This window comes from Centruroides vittatus, unplaced genomic scaffold (assembly GCF_030686945.1).
Source record: "Centruroides vittatus isolate TY-2023 unplaced genomic scaffold, ASM3068694v2 contig_2726, whole genome shotgun sequence".
NCBI classification, from domain to species: domain Eukaryota; kingdom Metazoa; phylum Arthropoda; class Arachnida; order Scorpiones; family Buthidae; genus Centruroides; species Centruroides vittatus.
Window position 1 is genome coordinate 506,692 of NW_027121735.1, and position 20,717 is coordinate 527,408.

The window sequence follows — 20,717 nt, forward strand, 5'->3', positions numbered from 1 at the left end:
TTAGAATTGGATTACCGACTGCCGGATTAGAGACAGTTGACCTGTATTGTATTAATTGATAATCATATATTAACTAATACAGCAGTCATAAAGTAGGTAAATATATTTGTAGACAAGTTTCTTATCACAGTTGTCCTTGCATTCTTATTTTTATGAATCTTTTTAATGTTTATAAATAATATGTTTTAATGTTTTTACACTAATTCTAAAATCACAAGCACTTTTTTCAGCAAAATTATTTTCTAGAGACAAACTATTACCGTAATCTGTGTATTCTGTTTGATTTTAGAGGGCGTTCGAATTTGTTTTACTATATTCTTTCAAACAATTAAATAATTTGAGAATTAAGAATACTTTTAGTTACTATGTAATTACCAAATATAGATTCTTTTTTTTTTTGTAATTATTTATAAATTCTTCGTTAAATTTATTAACCTTTAGCATCAGGAGTATGTATTTCTACGACGCTGGCCGGTGTTAAACTCGAAACGAGTTCTTTATCCGTAATTTCTTCAAACTTAGAGGAATCTTCAACTGCTTCACTGTAAATAAATATTATTCACTTTTAAAATTTCTCTGATACCTTAAAAGAAATTTGAATCTTTGTACTGAAACTAGAAATACACAAATAAGAAATTTATAACATTAATACAAATATTAATCAAGAATCGGGTTATTTGATATTTATACTGAACAATCTGCCGAATTGTATTGGGCTACATTATGGCTACATTTTTAGTAATTAGATATAGTGTAATTTTGCCTAGAGGTAGGAAATTGCCATCTTATAATATATTAATATTTAATATTTACATTTGAAAATTCTGTATAAAAAGAATTGGCCCAAAATGAGACTCAAACCTGTAACTCCCACTTATCGTGCTCACACGTTGCCAGTTACAAAATGACATCTTAATCGCCTAGAGGTAGGCAAAATTTCTTTATAACTAATTATTAATTGTAGCCATAATTGAGCCTGATAAAACATGGCAGATCATTTGGTATAACATTAATATTTTTCTTAAAATATTTTAATTTTTGTGTAAAAATTATTAAGTTAAGATTTATCAAATAAAAAATGGATAAAATAATTAATCATCATTCATTACGGTAGTGCCTCAGATAACGTACTTAATCTGTTCCAGGTGCACATCCATTAAGTGAAACGTTCGTTATACAAAACGCATTTTCCCATAGAAATACATGTTAAAACATCTAATTCATTCTGCAGCATAAAATAACCGTACTGTATCATTAAAAAATGAACATGGGGTGCGTTCTTTTATTCCTCCACGTAACTCTGCACGAGCGACATCCGTTTAAAAATTCCTGCGGAATGCGTTCCTAAATTCTGGTGGGAGTGCGCACTGTCGAACGGCAAAAACGGCCACTTGTAGCAGTAGTTTACTGTGGAAAGCAACATGGCGTCCTCCATGGCTCAGATAGTTTCGTTTCCAGGTCCATTATGTGGTTTTATGAATGAAAATTTAGAAATTGTGAAAGCGCAAGTTAGCACACGCGGTGATGTAAGTGTCTTTACGAGTTTTTTTCGAATGATAGCCGGCATTCTAATTTTTTTCGTGGCTATTTTGAATGCTCTTTCAACAAATAATCCATTTTATGGTTAAATTTTACAACTGGGACCCTTCTTTTGCCTTTAAAAGCTCATATTTTAGAATTATAGATTCCTCCATCACGGTACTATCGATAGTGCGGGTGCTGCCATCTTTCTTTCTTTCACCGTCGTTCCTAAATGCCTACAAACAGCAGCACACTCCCGTAGTAGCGGAGACGCAGAGCGACTGCTATTAAAGAACGCACCCATGGAGCAGTCACCAATCGTGCCGGAAAGTCCATTGTTCACAGCCAGTCCGTTGCTCGAGTCACGTAACGGCCAAACAGAAAGTCCGTTGTTCGCAGCGTCTGTTATTCGAGGCGTACGTTATACGAGACACCACTGTATATTAAAGTATACTGAATTTTTATATTTTAAATAATTTATAACTACCTGGATTCAGATATCTGCCTAATAATTGACTTCAACCTGTTCGTGTAAAATATTTCACTCTCCGACGGCTCAACTTTGTCTCTTTCTATATATAAAATAACAATAATGCGTTAAATGCTGATATATTTAATTTATTAAAATATAACATAACTAAATTAATATATAATATTTTTTTTAAATATATTTTCTACTTTTATTGAATAGAAAATATTCTAATACCATATTTCCTCAATTCAGAGGCACACTGTAAGTTTGACAATTAATTTTTAAGATATTTATATTAAAAAAAATTAATTTTAAGTAATCAATTTTATTGAGTTTTGTAGAGAACAAGCTAGAAAAACAGTACAAATACTATGCAACCGCATTTCCATTTTCATCTGGATATAAAGCAAGCTAGATATGCTGCAAGGATATACAGCTTAGTATATGTATACGAAAACACTGTTCAGCAGCTATATTTCCAAGCCCTTCTTCATGTAAAATATCTAATCTTTATAATATTGCACCATAATATTGTCTCAAAAGCATTTTAAGCCTTAAAATAAGGAGTTTAAATTAAATATTTGTTATCAGTGAAGCTGAAAACGTCTATTATTGGTACACATCACTTGGTCCGCTCACAATGAGTGGTGATGACTGTTTTGGGTCATAAGCATAACTTGCCTTCAACACAAAGATACATCTGTACTTCAGACAAAATAAATAAATAAAGTGTATCTTAGAAATGAAGAAATACAGAGAATAAAAATAGTAATAATTGAGATAAAAGCAGAAATTGTTGTTTATTGAAAATAAATGTAACCATTTTAATTTTAATTTATTAAATTTATTAAGAGATGGCACCTAATGCCCGCCTGTAGACCAAATTATTTAACATTGAATTATTAATAGTAACATTGATATAGCCAAATATAATCCAGCAATCATTTGTCTTCAAAAATACGTGGCATGTCTTTTAAGTAAGTACCGTTTTAAAATAGGAGCGATGCAGTGCTACGGTTGGTGTTCTGCGAATATGCACTGAGTCCCTACATCTGTTGGCTAGCCACACTTTCTCCCCGAAAGCAGATAATAGATGACTGGCCTAACTCTATTGTCAAAGAAAAAGTATGATGTACTGTACGGGGGCATGCCACTAATAATTTGAGGTGGAGAGCATATATTTTAAATTACATAAATTAAAAATATGATTACAAATTGCAGCCTGGCACTGTGACGATGTCACAATAAATAATTGCTCGTTAGTCATGTTTTTCTCTGGCGAAATGGGTCTTATGAAATTTTTTTCAATTTTCAACATAATTTTGACATTAGCCATGACAACTCTAAACAGAAAGAGTTATGCTGACCCTTGATTATTACACAGTTTTCTTTTTGAAATATTCAAGTGATTTTAAATAAAAATAACAAATAATGTGACAGATATTATAAAACAATATAAACTGGAATTTATTATGTAACCTTGTCTACTTGGACCTTGTTTATTAATAGGACTAATTACATTGGTGTAGTTTCTGATTAGCGAACAGAGATCTTAGTCAAAAGTCAAAATAAAATATCTTTATTTTCACCTGAAGATTTTCCTTTATACAAGTAAGAACATAGAGGTAAAAAGAATGGACTTTATTTGTTTGTAAATAAAATGTATACATTTGAATCAGAGTAATTATTTTAGTTGTCATCATAGATATACAATCATTTAAAATATAGATTCTTCTGTATAAACAGCAGTAAATAATGCCGATATTCTTTGAATTTTACAACGTTTTCGGTTTAAAGCTGGTTCCACATGTTCAGTATTTGCCGACTGCCAAATAATTGCTAATTCATCCCCTTTGATTTGGCACAATGTACCTACAAGGAGTAGGAGACAACAAATACCAAATATCAGTCATGAGTAAATCATCCACACTACTCAGTACTGGTAAAATATTTGTTCAAAATTTGGCAAACACCAAATACGTGGAGCTGGCTCAACGGAAAGTGGTCTTTGATCCCTCTTTGTCTTGTAATTATGTTTAAATTGGTAAATCTTCAGTTTAACAGAATATTCACTGTCTTAAAGATGATTGATAGTTTTGATAACTTAAGTAGAAATCATATTAGTTAATCCCTAGATAATTTTTGTAATATTAGAACAGCTTTGCAAAATATCAATTCCAAATTGAATTTGAAAATCATGATAGATTGTTTATTTTTATTATTTTTATATTTGTTATTGTTATCATTTATATCGATCATTTTAATGTGATTTGTTTATTGTTTGTTGTATTGGGGCAACAACTATTGTCTAAATGACTGTCTGTATTTCAAATAAATAAGAATTGTCCTGTAAAGAAGAAAATGATTGGCTAGGGTCTCACCTCTAAATTAAAATTTATGTACAAATGGAAATTTCAAGAACACAAAGCTCTCTAGATGCATTAATCTGCCCGTTTAAGAGTGAATTATTTAAATTAACAAAATGTTCTGTTAAAATTAGATTTGACCCATAATTATAAAGACAACTAATCTCTGTTTATAATTCTGGTATATTACTTATTATTTTAATGTATAATATTTATTTATTTATGACAAATTCTAAAATTATTTGTCAAAAAATTTATTGAAATAAATTGATTATAATTATCTTCATTCCTATGAATGTATTATCTATCCTATGTGTGTGTATATATAACGATACAAATTAAGTTCAGCAGATAATACTTGATAATTATCACTGACTGATTATTTAAATTTATAAAATAAAATAAGTAACAGATTAAAAATAACATAAAACATGACAAAGCAGCTATAAAAACTGAAGAAAACTAGATATTTTAAAATTAAAATCACTACTAGCACAATTTGAGAAAAATTCGGAACTCTGGAGATATTTAATGATTATTAAAACAAATATGAAAGAAGATGGAACAACTGCACTGATTTATTAACTGGCACAATTAAGAGAAGAAAGTCAAATTGCAGCTACAGCAGGTTAAAAGATATATATAAGAATATACAGTAGAGCGTCGTTAATTGGAACGTCGGTAATTGAAATGGCTGGAAATTGGAACGATTTTCAGTCGGACTGTGTCGTGCTGAATCGAACGTTTTTGATACTAGATTTACTTCTAAAGTATAATTTTCATGTTTTTATATTCTTCAATATATTTATTTTGTTTGTACAAAATAAAGAAATAATTTTTAACGATACGATAGCCTCGATTATTATTATAAAAATTTTCGTTAGGCTTAAAATCGACGAAAATTCAACACGAAGCGACACGCAACAGAGAAAAATTCAACACAAAGCGACACGCAACGGAGAAAAATTTGAACATCGGACAGGTTAATATATTTTTTCGTACAAAGTCGGAAATTGGAACAAATGACTAATTGGAACAACCCCAGTCCCCAATTGACGCCAATTTTCGACGCTCTACTTTACTTACTAATAAATGATTAGTAATGGTGATAAATGTATTTGTTAAAATAATATGCAATAAATCAATGATAAATATGTCTATTCTGATAAATTTATCCAGGGAATAGTATTTCTGGTAAATGAATGTATGTGTATGGAGTTAATCATAAAATTACTGTAGATATCTTTGATAGTATTTTCAAGATCGAAGACATACAAAAATTTGCTGCTTATTGACATTACAGATAAACCTGTACTAAGCTGCTTGGCCATTACATCCCATAACATTGCCTTCATTTTTGATAAATTCACACAGTGCTACTGTTAATCATATTAGACTTCTACAGCAATAATGCTACATATCTTTTGTTACACATACACATTTATAAAGAGCAATTTTCCTACACCAGATTTTATATTCTTTATGTCTACAATTGGAACATAGAATAAATATATATAATTAAGTAACAACTTGCAACTGTATCAGGCTTGTATATTTTTGTGCAATCATTACAGTGTAAAAGGATAGAAACATCCAACCAAACAACAATATATGAAATAATATTGGTTGGTGCTCGATCGTTATGTAACTGTTCAAACAAATTGTCAGACCCATTGGCATCTTCTGAAAGATGTGACAAAAGCATGTATTGATGCTATATATATATGTGTGTGTGTGTGCAATAAAATAACATTTATGTTAAATGTTTAATGTATTTTACCATCTGTAGTGTTTAAATCAAAATAACATTATTTGAATTACATAACAAGCTTATTTTATCTATCATGAAGATTAAATGATTACTTAGAAAAAATATATCTTAGTAAAATAAATAAATAATGCCATTTTCACATTAATGATATGATCTACATTCAAATAATGCACAATGGGAAATGGCATGTGTTAATTTTGCTAAACAATGACAATGCCATTCTGCACAGTTCTAGAATCACTTCTAGAATCTTATACCCTATTCACACTGTACATTTTAAGCCAGCTTAAATGACTAAGCCAGCTTAAGGTATGAAATATGAACGGAACTGACTTAACGTTAAACCGGTTTAACTACCAACAACCGGCTCAGCTTAAATCGCTTTCTCAAAAAAGCTTAAATCGCTTCAAGCTTTCCACGGGGTCCGCTACAAGTTCAAAAATAATGGCGGAAGCAGATGTACAGGTACAAATGTTCTCAAACAATACTCTTCTCTGTTAGCATGTATACGCTGCTTCGGTACAAGAAGTTTAAATAATAATATAAATTTCTTGTTTACGAAAAAAAAAATATATATATAAATTTCTGTCAAAAATCCATTCTTATCACAGTTCTATCGCTAAAGTGATATAAACATTGAGAGAATCGTGCTGCCAACGACAATGACATCACTGATAATAAATGTTAATAATTCCTAACTGACGTCTTATGCATTTTAAATAAGTTATTTATATTTTAAATTATAAATATAAATTAATTTATGATGATTTATGAAAAATACGCAAAAGTTTGATTTTATTTAAAATGTAATATTGAGTACACCCACTTGAGGGCTAAGTGAATAATTTGCTTTACCTACTTAGTGTAAACGAGTAGTTAATCTTGTTTTCGACAATGCGACTTAACATAATTCTGCTTAAATCTTAATCCTGCTTAAAATGTACAGTGTGAATAGGGTATTACAAAAGTATGTAATCCATTACAGCATGTGCATTCTCACCTAGTATTTATGGTAAATATTTCTTAAATAAATCACAGAATAGCAATAATATCGGTTGCATATTAGTATAGTATGTTATTTTTTTCCTATCTTATTTAATTTATATAAAATAGCACATTTACCAACAATTTTCTAGTATTCCTTTTAATCCAAATAGAATTACAAAAGGGCACTTAAAATTCCTATGGCTTCTAGATTTGTTTACTGAATGGCCACAGGTGGCACATGTTCAAATCTATATTGTAGCTATTAGTGATTCCTCTATTCTGTGTAGTTTTAGCTCATTTTACTTGTTCTTAACCATAGCTCTGTTTTCCAAAAACATATGCAAATGTAAGGAGATACCAAATATAAAAGTCAGTCCAAGTCAAAATCACTCATGATTGTGCAATGTGAGTAACCTGTAGGAGCTATCAAATTGTGGCAGCCATGGACGGAATGACAATGGACATGCCATAGCAAGCATAGAAAGAATGAAGTAACCAACGATCGCCTGAAAGATCTGGCGAATTAAGTTAGCCAGATTATAGTCTGATCTTTCAGGCAATCGTTGGTTACTTCATTATACACATCGGGCTTTAAGACGTTTATTATTTACATAGGAAGAATTTCAGTATCGATTGGATGCGTGACATGTGAGACAAGGTGCATGCATTGAGAAATTTTAATGAGTAAATGTGAAACTTGGACAGATTTCCAACATTTTAATGTATATTACAATGTTCTTGGATAATAATTAACATAAGTTATAATAACTTAAAATGGTAACATTCTATTTAGAATTCTGTATATGTTTAATTTATCTATCTAGTAGACCATAATATTTTAAAGGCATGGAATGTCTACGATTAGTGGTCCAGAGTGTACTATTAAATTATTAGTACATTACGTCAATTAATCTGGCAAAGCTCTAAATCAAGCATGCCAGAAAATCAGTGGTTGATATGTATTTTTAATCGCACGGCTATCAAAAATTCTAATAATGTTATAAGTTTTATCAACAAGAGCAATATTTAATTAAAACCGGCTAATCAGGATATTAAGAAACTGAATCATTAAGTATATGTTAATAAAAATACATACCATTAGAAGTTGGTGGTGTTAACTCTAACGTCTTCCCATTATTTTCTTGTCTTTGGCGTTCTTCTTCCCACATCACAGCTAATCCAGGATTCATATTAGGTGTATCTTCAAATACATTAAAAAAAAAAAAAAAATGCTCTTTAAACTTACTGCAATAGTGGTACTAAATATTGGTTTATTGAATATTTTTGGATAAAAACCAGATTTGATTAAAATATATTAAATGATAAACAATATGATTGTATGAGGAAGATGTACTTAAGTAATTAGAGATTAATTAAAAACCCCTTCGTACCCGCAATCGAACTGAGTTCGATCGGTTTACATAGCGTTACACAGAAAATGGTGTTTTAGACCCTCGGAGAAAAAAAATCGGCGAAAAAAAAATGTTTTTTTGGACTTTCGGATGTATTTTCAGTCCCCAAATTTTTTGAAAAATTTTTTCCCGCGCGAAAAAATTTTATTGCGATTTTAATTAACCTTTAATGACGGGCAATTAACGCTTAATTGTTTTTTTATGGGATTTTTTTATAGAACTTTATTTATCCTTCTAAACTTCTAGCGCACCGATTTTACTTCGGTAAAGTTATTTAAAGCTATTTTCTGATGTAAAAAACAACATCCAATAGTTTTTTAATTTTTTTAATTAATAGATTTTTTTATAATTACGTTTAATTAAGTCGGGGGGTCGGAAATTTCAATTAAAATCGTAATTTAAAAAAAAAAGTTTTGAAATATCCCGCCATCTAGTATTCACCCTACTTTTTACCCTTCTCCTCCCGAGAGTTTCATGAGAATGTCCCGCGAAACACGACACCAGCTGTTCTCAAGGTCATCCAGCTGTGTAAACAATGACTCATCAGTGTCAAGTTTCGCACTAAGGCGAGAAAAAGGAAATTGTACTTTGAAGTGTTTTCTTCAAAATTAACACATTTCTTTCGTTTTTTTTTCGTTTTTAATATTTTTTAATGTAATTAAACATAATTAATTCAAAAAATTTTAAAAAAAAGCGCAGCGGAAGGGGTTAAAAGTTTATATTGTAAAAAGAATATATAATATGAATTCATGGCCATCTTAACAGCATATTAGGCCCCTGGGGTTAGAGTGGTACTAGGCTCTCCCTACTCAACTAGGTAAATTAGTGTTAAATTCTGGTCTGTGCAAAGATTAGTCCAAGTTTTCTAGGCAATTGCCCAATGTGCCCATAAGTTAAGATGGCACCGTACAGATTTATATCACTGGCTGATTATTAAACAGTCTGTGATTTGATACAAAAATACAGAAAGGTCATTTTGTAATGCATTATAATCTGCATCAAGATGAAAAATCCAAAGCCATCCCAGATCAACAATTCATAAATATGTAAAATAAAGAATAACTTGCAAAACAAAATGTTTTCAGAATAAAAAAGAATTTTCTATTAATTACAATGGAAGTTATTAAGACAATCTTCTTATAGTTACTGGAAACAGCTTTATATATTCACAAATATAATTTAATCTTCTAATTTAATATTTTCAAATAAAGTTTCAATGACAGTTAGATGGCCAAGCAGTTAAGGTGTCAGTCTACCACTCTGAGAAATTGGAAATAAATTCAGACAGATTGAAAACAGAATTTTTTTGGGATGGTCCATTCTGGATATATTGAACTCAGTCTCTCACCACCCCACTGCCCATTGTGACCTGGCCAAACCCACAATGAGTTTGAAGATCCTCTTAGTGTTATGAGAGTGAAGGGACTAAAAAAATAGTGCCAATGCAGGGTATGTCATTTTTGGTTACCCATTTTTACATTAAAATAACAAGTAAACTATTTGGTTATATATTTATTTGAATAACTGCCCAGTTTCTTTAGATATTTGGAAACCCAAGTAATGGATTACATTTTGAAAATTACATCATCCAAATGCCTACTTTCCTGCAAGATGCACTACTGCACTATGTCAATGCCACCAGCTGAGAGACATAGGTGCCGCATAAAAGACACTCTTACTCATGCGACACTTTGAGACATTCGTATTGTTTTGACTTGTGTATGTCTGATTTACATATTCTGCACTGACCTATCAGCATGCCACTGAATCACCCACAGATATAAACAGTCCTTTATGATGAAGCATCACAATGACCATGCTTGTTACCAAACTGTCACTGAAAAGCTCTCTAAACCAACACTGTGGAATTAGTTTTAATAAACTCTCAATACAAAATATATGTTATTGTAAAGATTACCCCCCACAATGAAGTAAATCCAACAGTCCTACCTCTCAGATTCTACGAATTGCCGATCTACATGTTGTAAAATGGCAATGCAGCCAAATTAAAAACAGGTAGCCAATAATGGTGTCCCATGTATGGTATATATACAGTGTGTGTTTAATATTTTTTCATTTATCTAGCAACTGACAAAATAAATATTAGTGTTTTATATAGAACAGGTATTAATATTATAATTCATTTTAGATATTTTTTAGAACTTTTTAATAATAAAACTTTCACAAAAACTATATCATTAAAAGAGCTCAGCAATTAAACAACTATAATAGAACACCTTAATTTTGCTGAGAAACATATATTTTAATCACAAACGTTTTCAACCTGATTAACAGGTCATCCTCAGGTCTACAAAACGATAATGGAACATAAACGTTCCATGTATAGAATATAAATATTTAAATCAAAATTTAGAACAAGAATTTAAAAAATATACCATAGAAACGGAATAAAACATAAAATTAAAATATATAAGAGAATAAATAAAAATAAAGATAAAGTAAAAAAATTATAACTGATAGTTTTCCAATAACTAATTCTAGCATGAGTTTTCAGTGAACTTTTTAATCATGTATTTCCACGCCGACGATAGGCTCTCAGCATCCCTCGCATTCAAACATCCTTCCCGTAGTCTACTCTTATATATTTCAATCTTCTCTGCTGTCATTGATAAAGTGGGGGAAGATACTGGTTTTATAATCGTTGCCTCGTCCCATTTTACTACCGAACCTTGGACTTGCGACATTTGTGATAAAACTGTGGTATTGGATCCTTTTTTTACGTTATACCGATGTTCCTTTAGCCTTACCCCTAAGCTCCTGTTGGTGACGCCGATGTAGTCTTTCTTAACATCCAGCTGGATGTTTTCATAAGGAACTTTATAGACACCTGGTTTTTCTTCTGCGTTTATTCTATCTTTATCATTTCTCAATATCTTATATAAACTTGGGGCCCTTTTTAAAATCATTCTTGCTTGTTTCTTACTAGCCACTTCTTTCATAATACTATTCAAATTACTGTTATACGTAAACTTCAAGCGTCTATTGTGAGCTGTATTTAATCCTTGTTTCTCATTCTTCTTTTCATACTTTTTGAGTAATCCAACTATGGTGCTTTTCCTGTAGCCTAGGGCCTGAGCTATTTGCAATATCCTTTCAATTTCTTTATTTCTGTCATCAATTATCAAATAGCATATTTGTATTGTGATAGTTGTACAGAAATAAAGAAATTGAAAGGATATTGCAAATAGCTCAGGCCCTAGGCTACAGGAAAAGCACCATAGTTGGATTACTCAAAAAGTATGAAAAGAAGAATGAGAAACAAGGATTAAATACAGCTCACAATAGACGCTTGAAGTTTACGTATAACAGTAATTTGAATAGTATTATGAAAGAAGTGGCTAGTAAGAAACAAGCAAGAATGATTTTAAAAAGGGCCCCAAGTTTATATAAGATATTGAGAAATGATAAAGATAGAATAAACGCAGAAGAAAAACCAGGTGTCTATAAAGTTCCTTATGAAAACATCCAGCTGGATGTTAAGAAAGACTACATCGGCGTCACCAACAGGAGCTTAGGGGTAAGGCTAAAGGAACATCGGTATAACGTAAAAAAAGGATCCAATACCACAGTTTTATCACAAATGTCGCAAGTCCAAGGTTCGGTAGTAAAATGGGACGAGGCAACGATTATAAAACCAGTATCTTCCCCCACTTTATCAATGACAGCAGAGAAGATTGAAATATATAAGAGTAGACTACGGGAAGGATGTTTGAATGCGAGGGATGCTGAGAGCCTGTCGTCGGCGTGGAAATACATGATTAAAAAGTTCACTGAAAACTCATGCTAGAATTAGTTATTGGAAAACTATTAGTTATAATTTTTTTACTTTATCTTTATTTTTATTTATTCTCTTATATATTTTAATTTTATGTTTTATTCCGTTTCTATGGTATATTTTTTAAATTCTTGTTCTAAATTTTGATTTAAATATTTATATTCTATACATGGAACGTTTATGTTCCATTATCGTTTTGTAGACCTGAGGATGACCTGTTAATCAGGTTGAAAACGTTTGTGATTAAAATATATGTTTCTCAGCAAAATTAAGGTGTTCTATTATACTTTCACAAAAACTTTTCTTACAGGAAAATCATTACCTTATACAAGAGACTCCACTTACTGTAATCACAGATACTGTTATCAGTCATTAGCATGATCCAAAATGTGTGAGTTAATAATTTTAATTATAATTATGGCAACATTAACAAAAATAATTAAAATAAATCAAGTTACACAACTAAACATACAAAATCAAGCCAAATATAGATAAATAAACATCTGCATAGTAAACATAAGTTCTGCTCAAGATCAATCTTTTCTTCCAAATATTCTAATTTATTTATTTTTAACTATTAAATTTAATATAAGATTGTGGCTTAACCACCTGCCTTTAGTCCAAATTATAATGTACTAAAATTTGTTTATTACTTCCATTTTTCAGTTGTTTTAAAATATCCTTTTAATTAATATTGGAGTCAATAAAATCAGAAATTTTGCTAAGTATCTTATCTAATTATGTTATATAATGTTATCAGTATAAGCCCAAAGTGATTACTATAAGTAGATTATATTATTAAATTTTATATTTGCAATAGAAACAACCACTCAAAACTGGTTAAACATGGTTAATAAATAAAGGCAAAATAAACCAAAATCCAGAACAGAAATGTAAACAGCTAATGTTTTCGCCCATGTTAAATAGGCATCCTTCAAGGCTAACTAACCACTGCAGCTACTAAAAAGAGACATAGATTGTCATGTATGTGTTAAGAGGGGTGACGTAAGAGAGAAAGAGACAAAGGGAAAGAGAGGTTTACGATTACAGCTCGTAGATCGACTTCCATGCCAGGGGGAAGGATTCTAGGTCTCAAAAGCTTATAGTAGCATTTTTTTTAATGGCTTTGTGTACCTCCAACTGCTCCAAATACACAAGTCATTTCTTGTGGGTGGTGCTATGTATGGAAATTTAATAATGTTGAAACATTATCAATTTGTTCAGAAAGCAATTGTTAGCACCATCTATTACTAAATAATGTTTGGAACTAGTATTAAAATTTTTTTAACAAAACCTATTTGTAAACGTAAGTATTTCAATATCTGATCTGTGTCAATTTCTGTTTGTATCCTTGTCTACTTGGATCTTGATTATTAATAAGACTTATTATTGTTTTGATTTACTGACTAAGATATACTCTATTTGCTAATCAAAAACTACACCAATGTAATAAGTCCTATTAATAAACAAGATCAAATAGACAAAGATACAAACAGAAATTGATAAGAGAAAAGACATAGAGGCAAAAAGAATTGATATCTAATATGTATTTTTAGCTTACTTGCAATGATGAAATGAAAATTCAAAATTCAAATTATGTGCATATTTAATCTAGTTTAAGTATTATAAAGTATTTTTTTTAAATCTTTTTCAAACTAGCTGTTGGAAAATATTTTTTTTTATTTAAAAATTATTCTTATAATAATTTTAATAAAATAATAATAACTATTATTATATCAGATGCCATCTTTGTTGTAGTAGCTATTTGATAAATAATGTTCCACTTAAAACTGCAAAATCATTCAAATCTTAACTTTACAAAAGACATTTTATCCTGTTTTGAAATTTTTGTAAAAAGAGTCATTAATTTTAGGTTAATTTCATTTGTAAATATGCATTTTAGTTTTAATGTAATCCTACTCGGTTTGCATATAAATTAAGCTATTCTAAACAGTAATCATGGCACGTTTGAAACATTTTAATTTAAATGCAAACTAGAGACATCTAAAAGTAAAATTAAACTACTTGTTTGAAAAAGAAATTCATCATTTATTTTAAAATATTCAAAATAAATTTTAAAATATCATTTTGTGCCATTTTATAAAAAAAAATCATCAGTAAAGTACTAATTAAAATTTAAAAATTAAACTTAACTCCTTACTTAATACAGTCCTATGTAATAAGGAGTTTAGTTTAACATTTTTAATATGAAGGCAAGATGTAGTCAAAAAGAAATGCCACATTTTTACATAATTCATTTATAAATAATTATTTAAACAGAGCTGAAACTATTAAACTGCATTTTCGGCAACCAAATTTATGGTTGCTGGAAATGCATGATGTAAAATATAGAATATTTATGAACATTATCTATATTCTATATTTTAAAATTTTATAAATAACAACATTTTGAGTAACATTCCAATTTTGAATGTTATTAGATTGGAAGCTATACGAAGGCCTGATACAGGCTTACAAAATTAGCCAAAAACACTTGTGTTTGTAATAAATTTGGTTGCTGTAAATGTACAAATGGTGCAGAGTTTATGAACAATTCATTGCTTACCAGTTTCTTCTCGCTTATTTAAAATGTCCTTAGCACAACAATCCACTTCAAGTTCGCAGGAACTTTGTCTTTGCACATTGCCTGTTAACATTTCACTGTAATAATAATATATAAATCAATAAAGTCATATTTTATGTAGTAATTAATATACACTTTTATTTTTAACTTTATACAACTAAAATTATTAAGTTATAAACAAAGAATTCATTCTAAAATAATTAATCTAACTATTGGAATCAGTAAGTTGACTGGAAATCTATTAATTAGAAAATTTTTCTTGTCACAAATTATTGTATTATTTATTTGTTCACTTTTGCTTTGTTTTCAATCAAAATAAAGTAGACAATTTTGACTTTGGAAACCCCTCTCTTTCATGTAACTTATAATACTTCAATAATAAAATAAAATTTTGGAACTAAAAATAATTTTTGGTCAATTAAAAACATGTTTTTATCTAGCACAATCATAAAATTTAATATTACTAGACACTCTTGTCCCTCCCTATCTATTAATCTGAAAATAACAGGAATCCTAATTATATGTTATGCAGTGAAACAATTTTGTTAATTTGTACAATTTTCCCATATATATATATATATATGGAAATTTATATCTGCAAATTAATTTATTTTAATTAAATTTTCCAAATAAAAAAACAATCACTTAAAATAAATAAGTTCTAACTGGAGAATAAGAAACAAAAGAAACAGTGCACCCTGTAACTCCAGCAGTATATTTAATAATTCAAAAGTTTTCGACCTAATATCATAGGCCTTCCTCTGTGAAGTACACTAATTTAACATAAAATAAACACACGAAAGTATATTGATTGCAACAAAAGTAATTTAAAAATTAAAAATTTTAATATGCTGGTCTCCAATTGAGGACCAGTGTTTTGACACAAATTTAACATATGTGGGAACTACCAAACATACTTTGGCACAAAGGATTAAGGAAGATAAATATCACCACATTAGCAGCATATGCTGCCCAACAGGATATACAGATAAAATGGGATGAGGCCAGAATCATTACACCTGCTAGGAACCCTAATACAGTGGTGCCTCGTATAACGTACGCCTCGAATAACAGATGCTGCGAACAACGAACTTTCTGTTTGGCCGTTACGTGATTCGAGCAACGGACTTTCGGCATAATTGATGACTGCTCCATGGGTGCGTTCTTTCATAGCAGTCGCTCTGCGTCTCTGCTACTACGGGAGTGCGCTGCTGTTTGTAGGCATTTATGAACGACGGTGAAAGAAAGAAAGATGGCGGCGCCCGCACTATCGATAGTATCGTGATGGAAGAATCTATAATTCTAAAATATGAGCTTTTAAAGGCAAAAGAAGGGCTCCAATTGTAAAATTTAACCATAAAATGGATTATTTGTTGAAAGCGCATTCAAAATAGCCACGAAAAAAATTAGAATGCTGGTTACCATTCGAAAAAAATTTGTAAAGACACACCACTGCATGCACTAACTTGCGCTTTCACAATTTCTAAATTTTCATTCATAAAACCACATAATGGACCTGGAAACGAAACTATCTGAGCCATGGAAGACGCCATGTTGCTTTCCACAGTAAACTACTGCTACAAGCGGTCGTTTTTGCCGTTTGACGGCGCGCACTCCCACCGGAATTTAGGAACACGTTCCGCAGAAATTTTTTAACAGATGTCGCTCGCGAAGAGTTACGCAGAGGAATAAAAGAACGTACCCCATGTTAATTTTTTTTATGATACAGTACGGTTATTTTATGCTGCGGAACAAATTAGATGTTTTAACATGTATTTCTATGGAAAAATGCGTTTCGTATAACGGACGTTTCACTTAACGGACGTGCACTGGAACAGATTAAGTACATTATATGAGGCACCACTGTACTATTAAGTCCCTAGAATTGTTAGAAATTTTTAAAGCCAACCAAAAACTGCTTTGTATCAATCATAGGAATGTCACACCTTTACCTACAGCATGGAAGTCCATTTACAAAATGTAACTTGGACTTTGTCCTTTTATAATTAATTTTTGTTTTTGTATTAATCTTTATTTTTATCACTTTCATACCATTTATTTGTATTTTTAATTAACTGTTAATTTAATTTTCTGTGTGAGCATTCTCTTTAGAATGCTTTTTAATTTTTAAATTACTTCCGTTGCATTCAATATACTTTCGTGTGTTCATTTGATGTTAAATTGGTGTACTTCACTGAGGAAGGCTTATGATATTAGGTCAAAAACTTTTGAATTATTAAATATACTACTGGAGTTATGGGTGCACTGTTTCTTTTATCACTTAAAATCAAACACACATAATTCAGACATCAACTTAGACATTGTAACTCTGTCTTGTCTAGTTAAAAGCTGCTCGTCCCTCTAAGACAATCAAATGACTCCAGTAATTGCTCATCTATTCAGACATTACAACTTAATATTCTTATTATCATTATATCTGAAACATATATAAGTTCTAAGAAACTAAAATTAAAATCACAAATCTGCCAAAGAACAAACTAATCTAATTGGAAGTTTAACAAAAGTTCCTAAAAATAATAACTATACTTATTTTCCATAATATAAATTATAAACAAAAACAATTTGCTTTGCTAACTAAACTAGCTTTACTTAACTAAAATACTTTTTTAAATATACCGTATTTTACGGACTATAAGACGCACTTTTTTCTTCGAAAAATTGCCTCCAAAATTCAGGTGCGTCTTATAGTCCGTAGTGTCTTATAGGTATTTTTTTAAAAAATTGCTTAAAAATTAAGGTGCGTCTTATAGCCTGTAGCGTCTTATAATCCGTAAAATATGGTAAGTGTAAGATCAAAGTATAAACACTAATGAATAAACAACATGCCCACTCAAAGAAACCAAAATTCAATTGACAATAACTGAGTTTGGGGTAAAAATATGATTCCAAATAGTAGCAAAATTAGTTCCTTCACTATTGTGAGAAATGCTCTAATTAAGTGGATAGAATTCAGGATAAACAAAGGACACAAATTTGGATCTTATATATGACTAAATACATTTTTTTCTGTCTGATTTTGATTCTTTTGATAAACTATTCTTGTTTTTAAATCACATGGCTTATTTAGTCTTATTTTTAGATCAAAATGGTTGATCTTCATGGAAGAGTGCTTTCAATCATAAAAATACAATAAATGGTTTATTTTCTTTGCAGAAATACTAAAACTGTATTAGTTATATAATGACTATTCCTTTGTTCCTAATAGCAACAGCCATTTATAAATTCATATGTTAAAATGTATATACAACTGACCTAATTTAGGGTGATGTAAACATTACGTTTTTATATATAATTTGAATATATTTAACTTGTATATTGTCTATTCATTATTTCATTAAAATATTACCGGTTTGAATCACTTGTATTCCAATTTTGCGATACAGAATTCTGGGAATTTCCATCCAAATTTTTTCGAAATTTTACTTCACAGATATTTATCATATCCATTCCATATAAATTGTTATCAATGAAAAACTGAAACAAAAAATTTATTAAAAACAAATTAAAATTTAATTAAGCAACTTATTAATAAAATCAAATGCACTTTAATAAACAGTAAGTATTTTTACTTTCATTTTTAAATTCATTTATTTATACAATAAATTTTATATACGTTTTGTCAATTAATATAAAGTAAGATGCATGTTCTTGATCATATGAAACTCACTTGTAATATATACGGTATATGTGCTTCGTGCGGTTGCATAATTTGATTCATAATGGTTCCATTTTGAAGTAATTCTACAGTTCTGAAAAATATTTGTTTGCTTATAAAAAAATTAACAAACCATTAAAGATTCTTCAACAAAATATTCAAAACTATTCATAAACTGGAATAAAAATACAATAACAACAAGCAGACAATCTTCAGAAATTCCAGTAGAATCAAAAGTGTACGTCTAATTAAATCTCTCTGCTGGAATTTACGAAGGTCGTCTGCTTGTCTTCCAAAATATTTAATTTTATCAATAAGAAATGTACATCAATAGTGGAATATATAATTAAACCGTACAGCTTGTAATGTGCTCAAAAATATATAACATCCATTAAAAATAATTGAATTGATTATTGCAATAAGATAAGCAGCATTTAAGGGTAGATATAATGCTTTATCTTGAAAAGAGATCTCTCTGTTGTGGGAGTTTGCAATAGTCATTTAAATTAGTTTTTGATGGCAGCAATCGATGATTATATCAGAAGCCAAGCCACTGATTTATTATTGGATTACATTTTGGTTAGTTAAATATACAAATGCTATATAATCTGGACTAAAGCTAAGCTATTAAGTCACTGTCTTTTATTAAATTTAACTTTTCAGTGAATAATGGCAACTTAGTCGCCTGCCTTTGGTCCAAATTAAATTGCATTTGTATATTTAATTAGCCAAAATGTAGACAGATAATAATTTGGCTTTATTCTTTAGTTAGTTAGTATAAATAAAATTTTATTCATCAGATAATCTGAATAATTTGATGACAATTTAATTATTTTTGGAGTATTTTAACAGTCTGAATTATATTAAATATTAATAAAAATTAAATGAATTTATTTTTACTTCTTTGACTGTTATATATAACAGACGGAAAGTATGGCAATCAGTCAAAAACTGACCCCTCAAGATTTTTTCATTTTAGGACTTGAAATGTCAAGAAATGCAAAGAAATTTAGGAATAATTTCTGCATGTATGGATGTTAGTGTGTGTGTGCGCATGCATGGCACAGTTTTGTTCACCCTCTTTGAAGCTCATTAACTCTGGTGCTTTTTCTCGAAAATTTCAGAAATTTTGCAGGGAAATTTGTTTATTAGGGGATCGATGCTATTAAATTTCGGTTGTTAAAGGTCGAGGGGTGGGGAGAAAATGAGGGTCGTGCGTATCTCCAGTAGGGACGGACTTAATGATGATTTTACTTGTTATTAGCATTTACAATTTTTTATAAAACCCATCCCTCTTCTCGAAATTAAGCTTTTGCCATTTTATAATAGATAAAAATATAAAAAGTTTTCTTAATAAAATGTGATAACAGGTGGCACCACCAAAATTTTAAATATTGCTAGAAAAGTTGAGCAATTAGTTACAGGTTTATTTGGATTATTTTTTGTTTAGAAGGACAATATTGTAAAAATAAAGTGTAACACAGCATAGATAAATTCACTTTTAGTTAGAGTAATCATTATTAAATTGAATAAACAGTATTAAATAGAATGAGCAGCTCAAGTTTTTGTTTTTAACAGAAGGATTTCTGTATATTAAGGTAGTTTTTTTAAGCCTTTTCTTAATAGTTGCACCTCCAACTTTGTCATTTTTGTCTTTCAAGCAACACTCCTACTTTTTTTTATCAATACAGTGTTACTGTGTTTTTAGTACAGTAACCCCATTATATCACTCATGTAGGGAGACAAATCAAATAAGCAATATATCAGGTAGTGCAATATACCCAATGAATCTATCCATTATTGGCTAAAGCGCTTTTATATTTGGAAGATAAAAAAAATAATGTCATATATCAGAACGAGTGATATAAAAGGGGCTACTGTAACAAGTCATATGTCAAAAGTGTTAAGAAGCTGCTCAGCACCATATTTCACAGTCCCCTGAAGTGTTATTGTGGTGTCCCCATTGAAAACCATTGTAATAAGCTATAAAAAGTACATTCAGCTTGTCTGTTTTATTACTCTCTTAAATATGATAACAGATTCTGGCTTCTAAAACACAAGCAGGCTCGGTAGCCAGAAGTTTTAATATAATAATATATTTTACATCTCAAAAACGTTTATCTTCAGATTCA

The 20,717-nt window shown here is 29.9% G+C and overlaps 1 protein-coding gene across 1 annotated transcript in view; it reads right to left on the bottom strand.

Annotated features, from left to right (window-relative positions):
- The window catches only part of PolZ1 (DNA polymerase zeta catalytic subunit), a 100,432-nt gene that overhangs the window by 28,924 nt on the left and 50,791 nt on the right, over positions 1-20,717 (bottom strand). Inside the window, exons 5-10 of the mRNA XM_067266323.1 lie at positions 18,598-18,679; positions 18,277-18,404; positions 14,892-14,986; positions 8,214-8,318; positions 2,009-2,093; positions 436-542 (exon numbers count right to left, since the gene is read on the bottom strand). Coding sequence (XP_067122424.1) covers positions 436-542; positions 2,009-2,093; positions 8,214-8,318; positions 14,892-14,986; positions 18,277-18,404; positions 18,598-18,679 — 602 coding nt within the window. The remainder of the gene's footprint in view (positions 1-435; positions 543-2,008; positions 2,094-8,213; positions 8,319-14,891; positions 14,987-18,276; positions 18,405-18,597; positions 18,680-20,717) is intronic.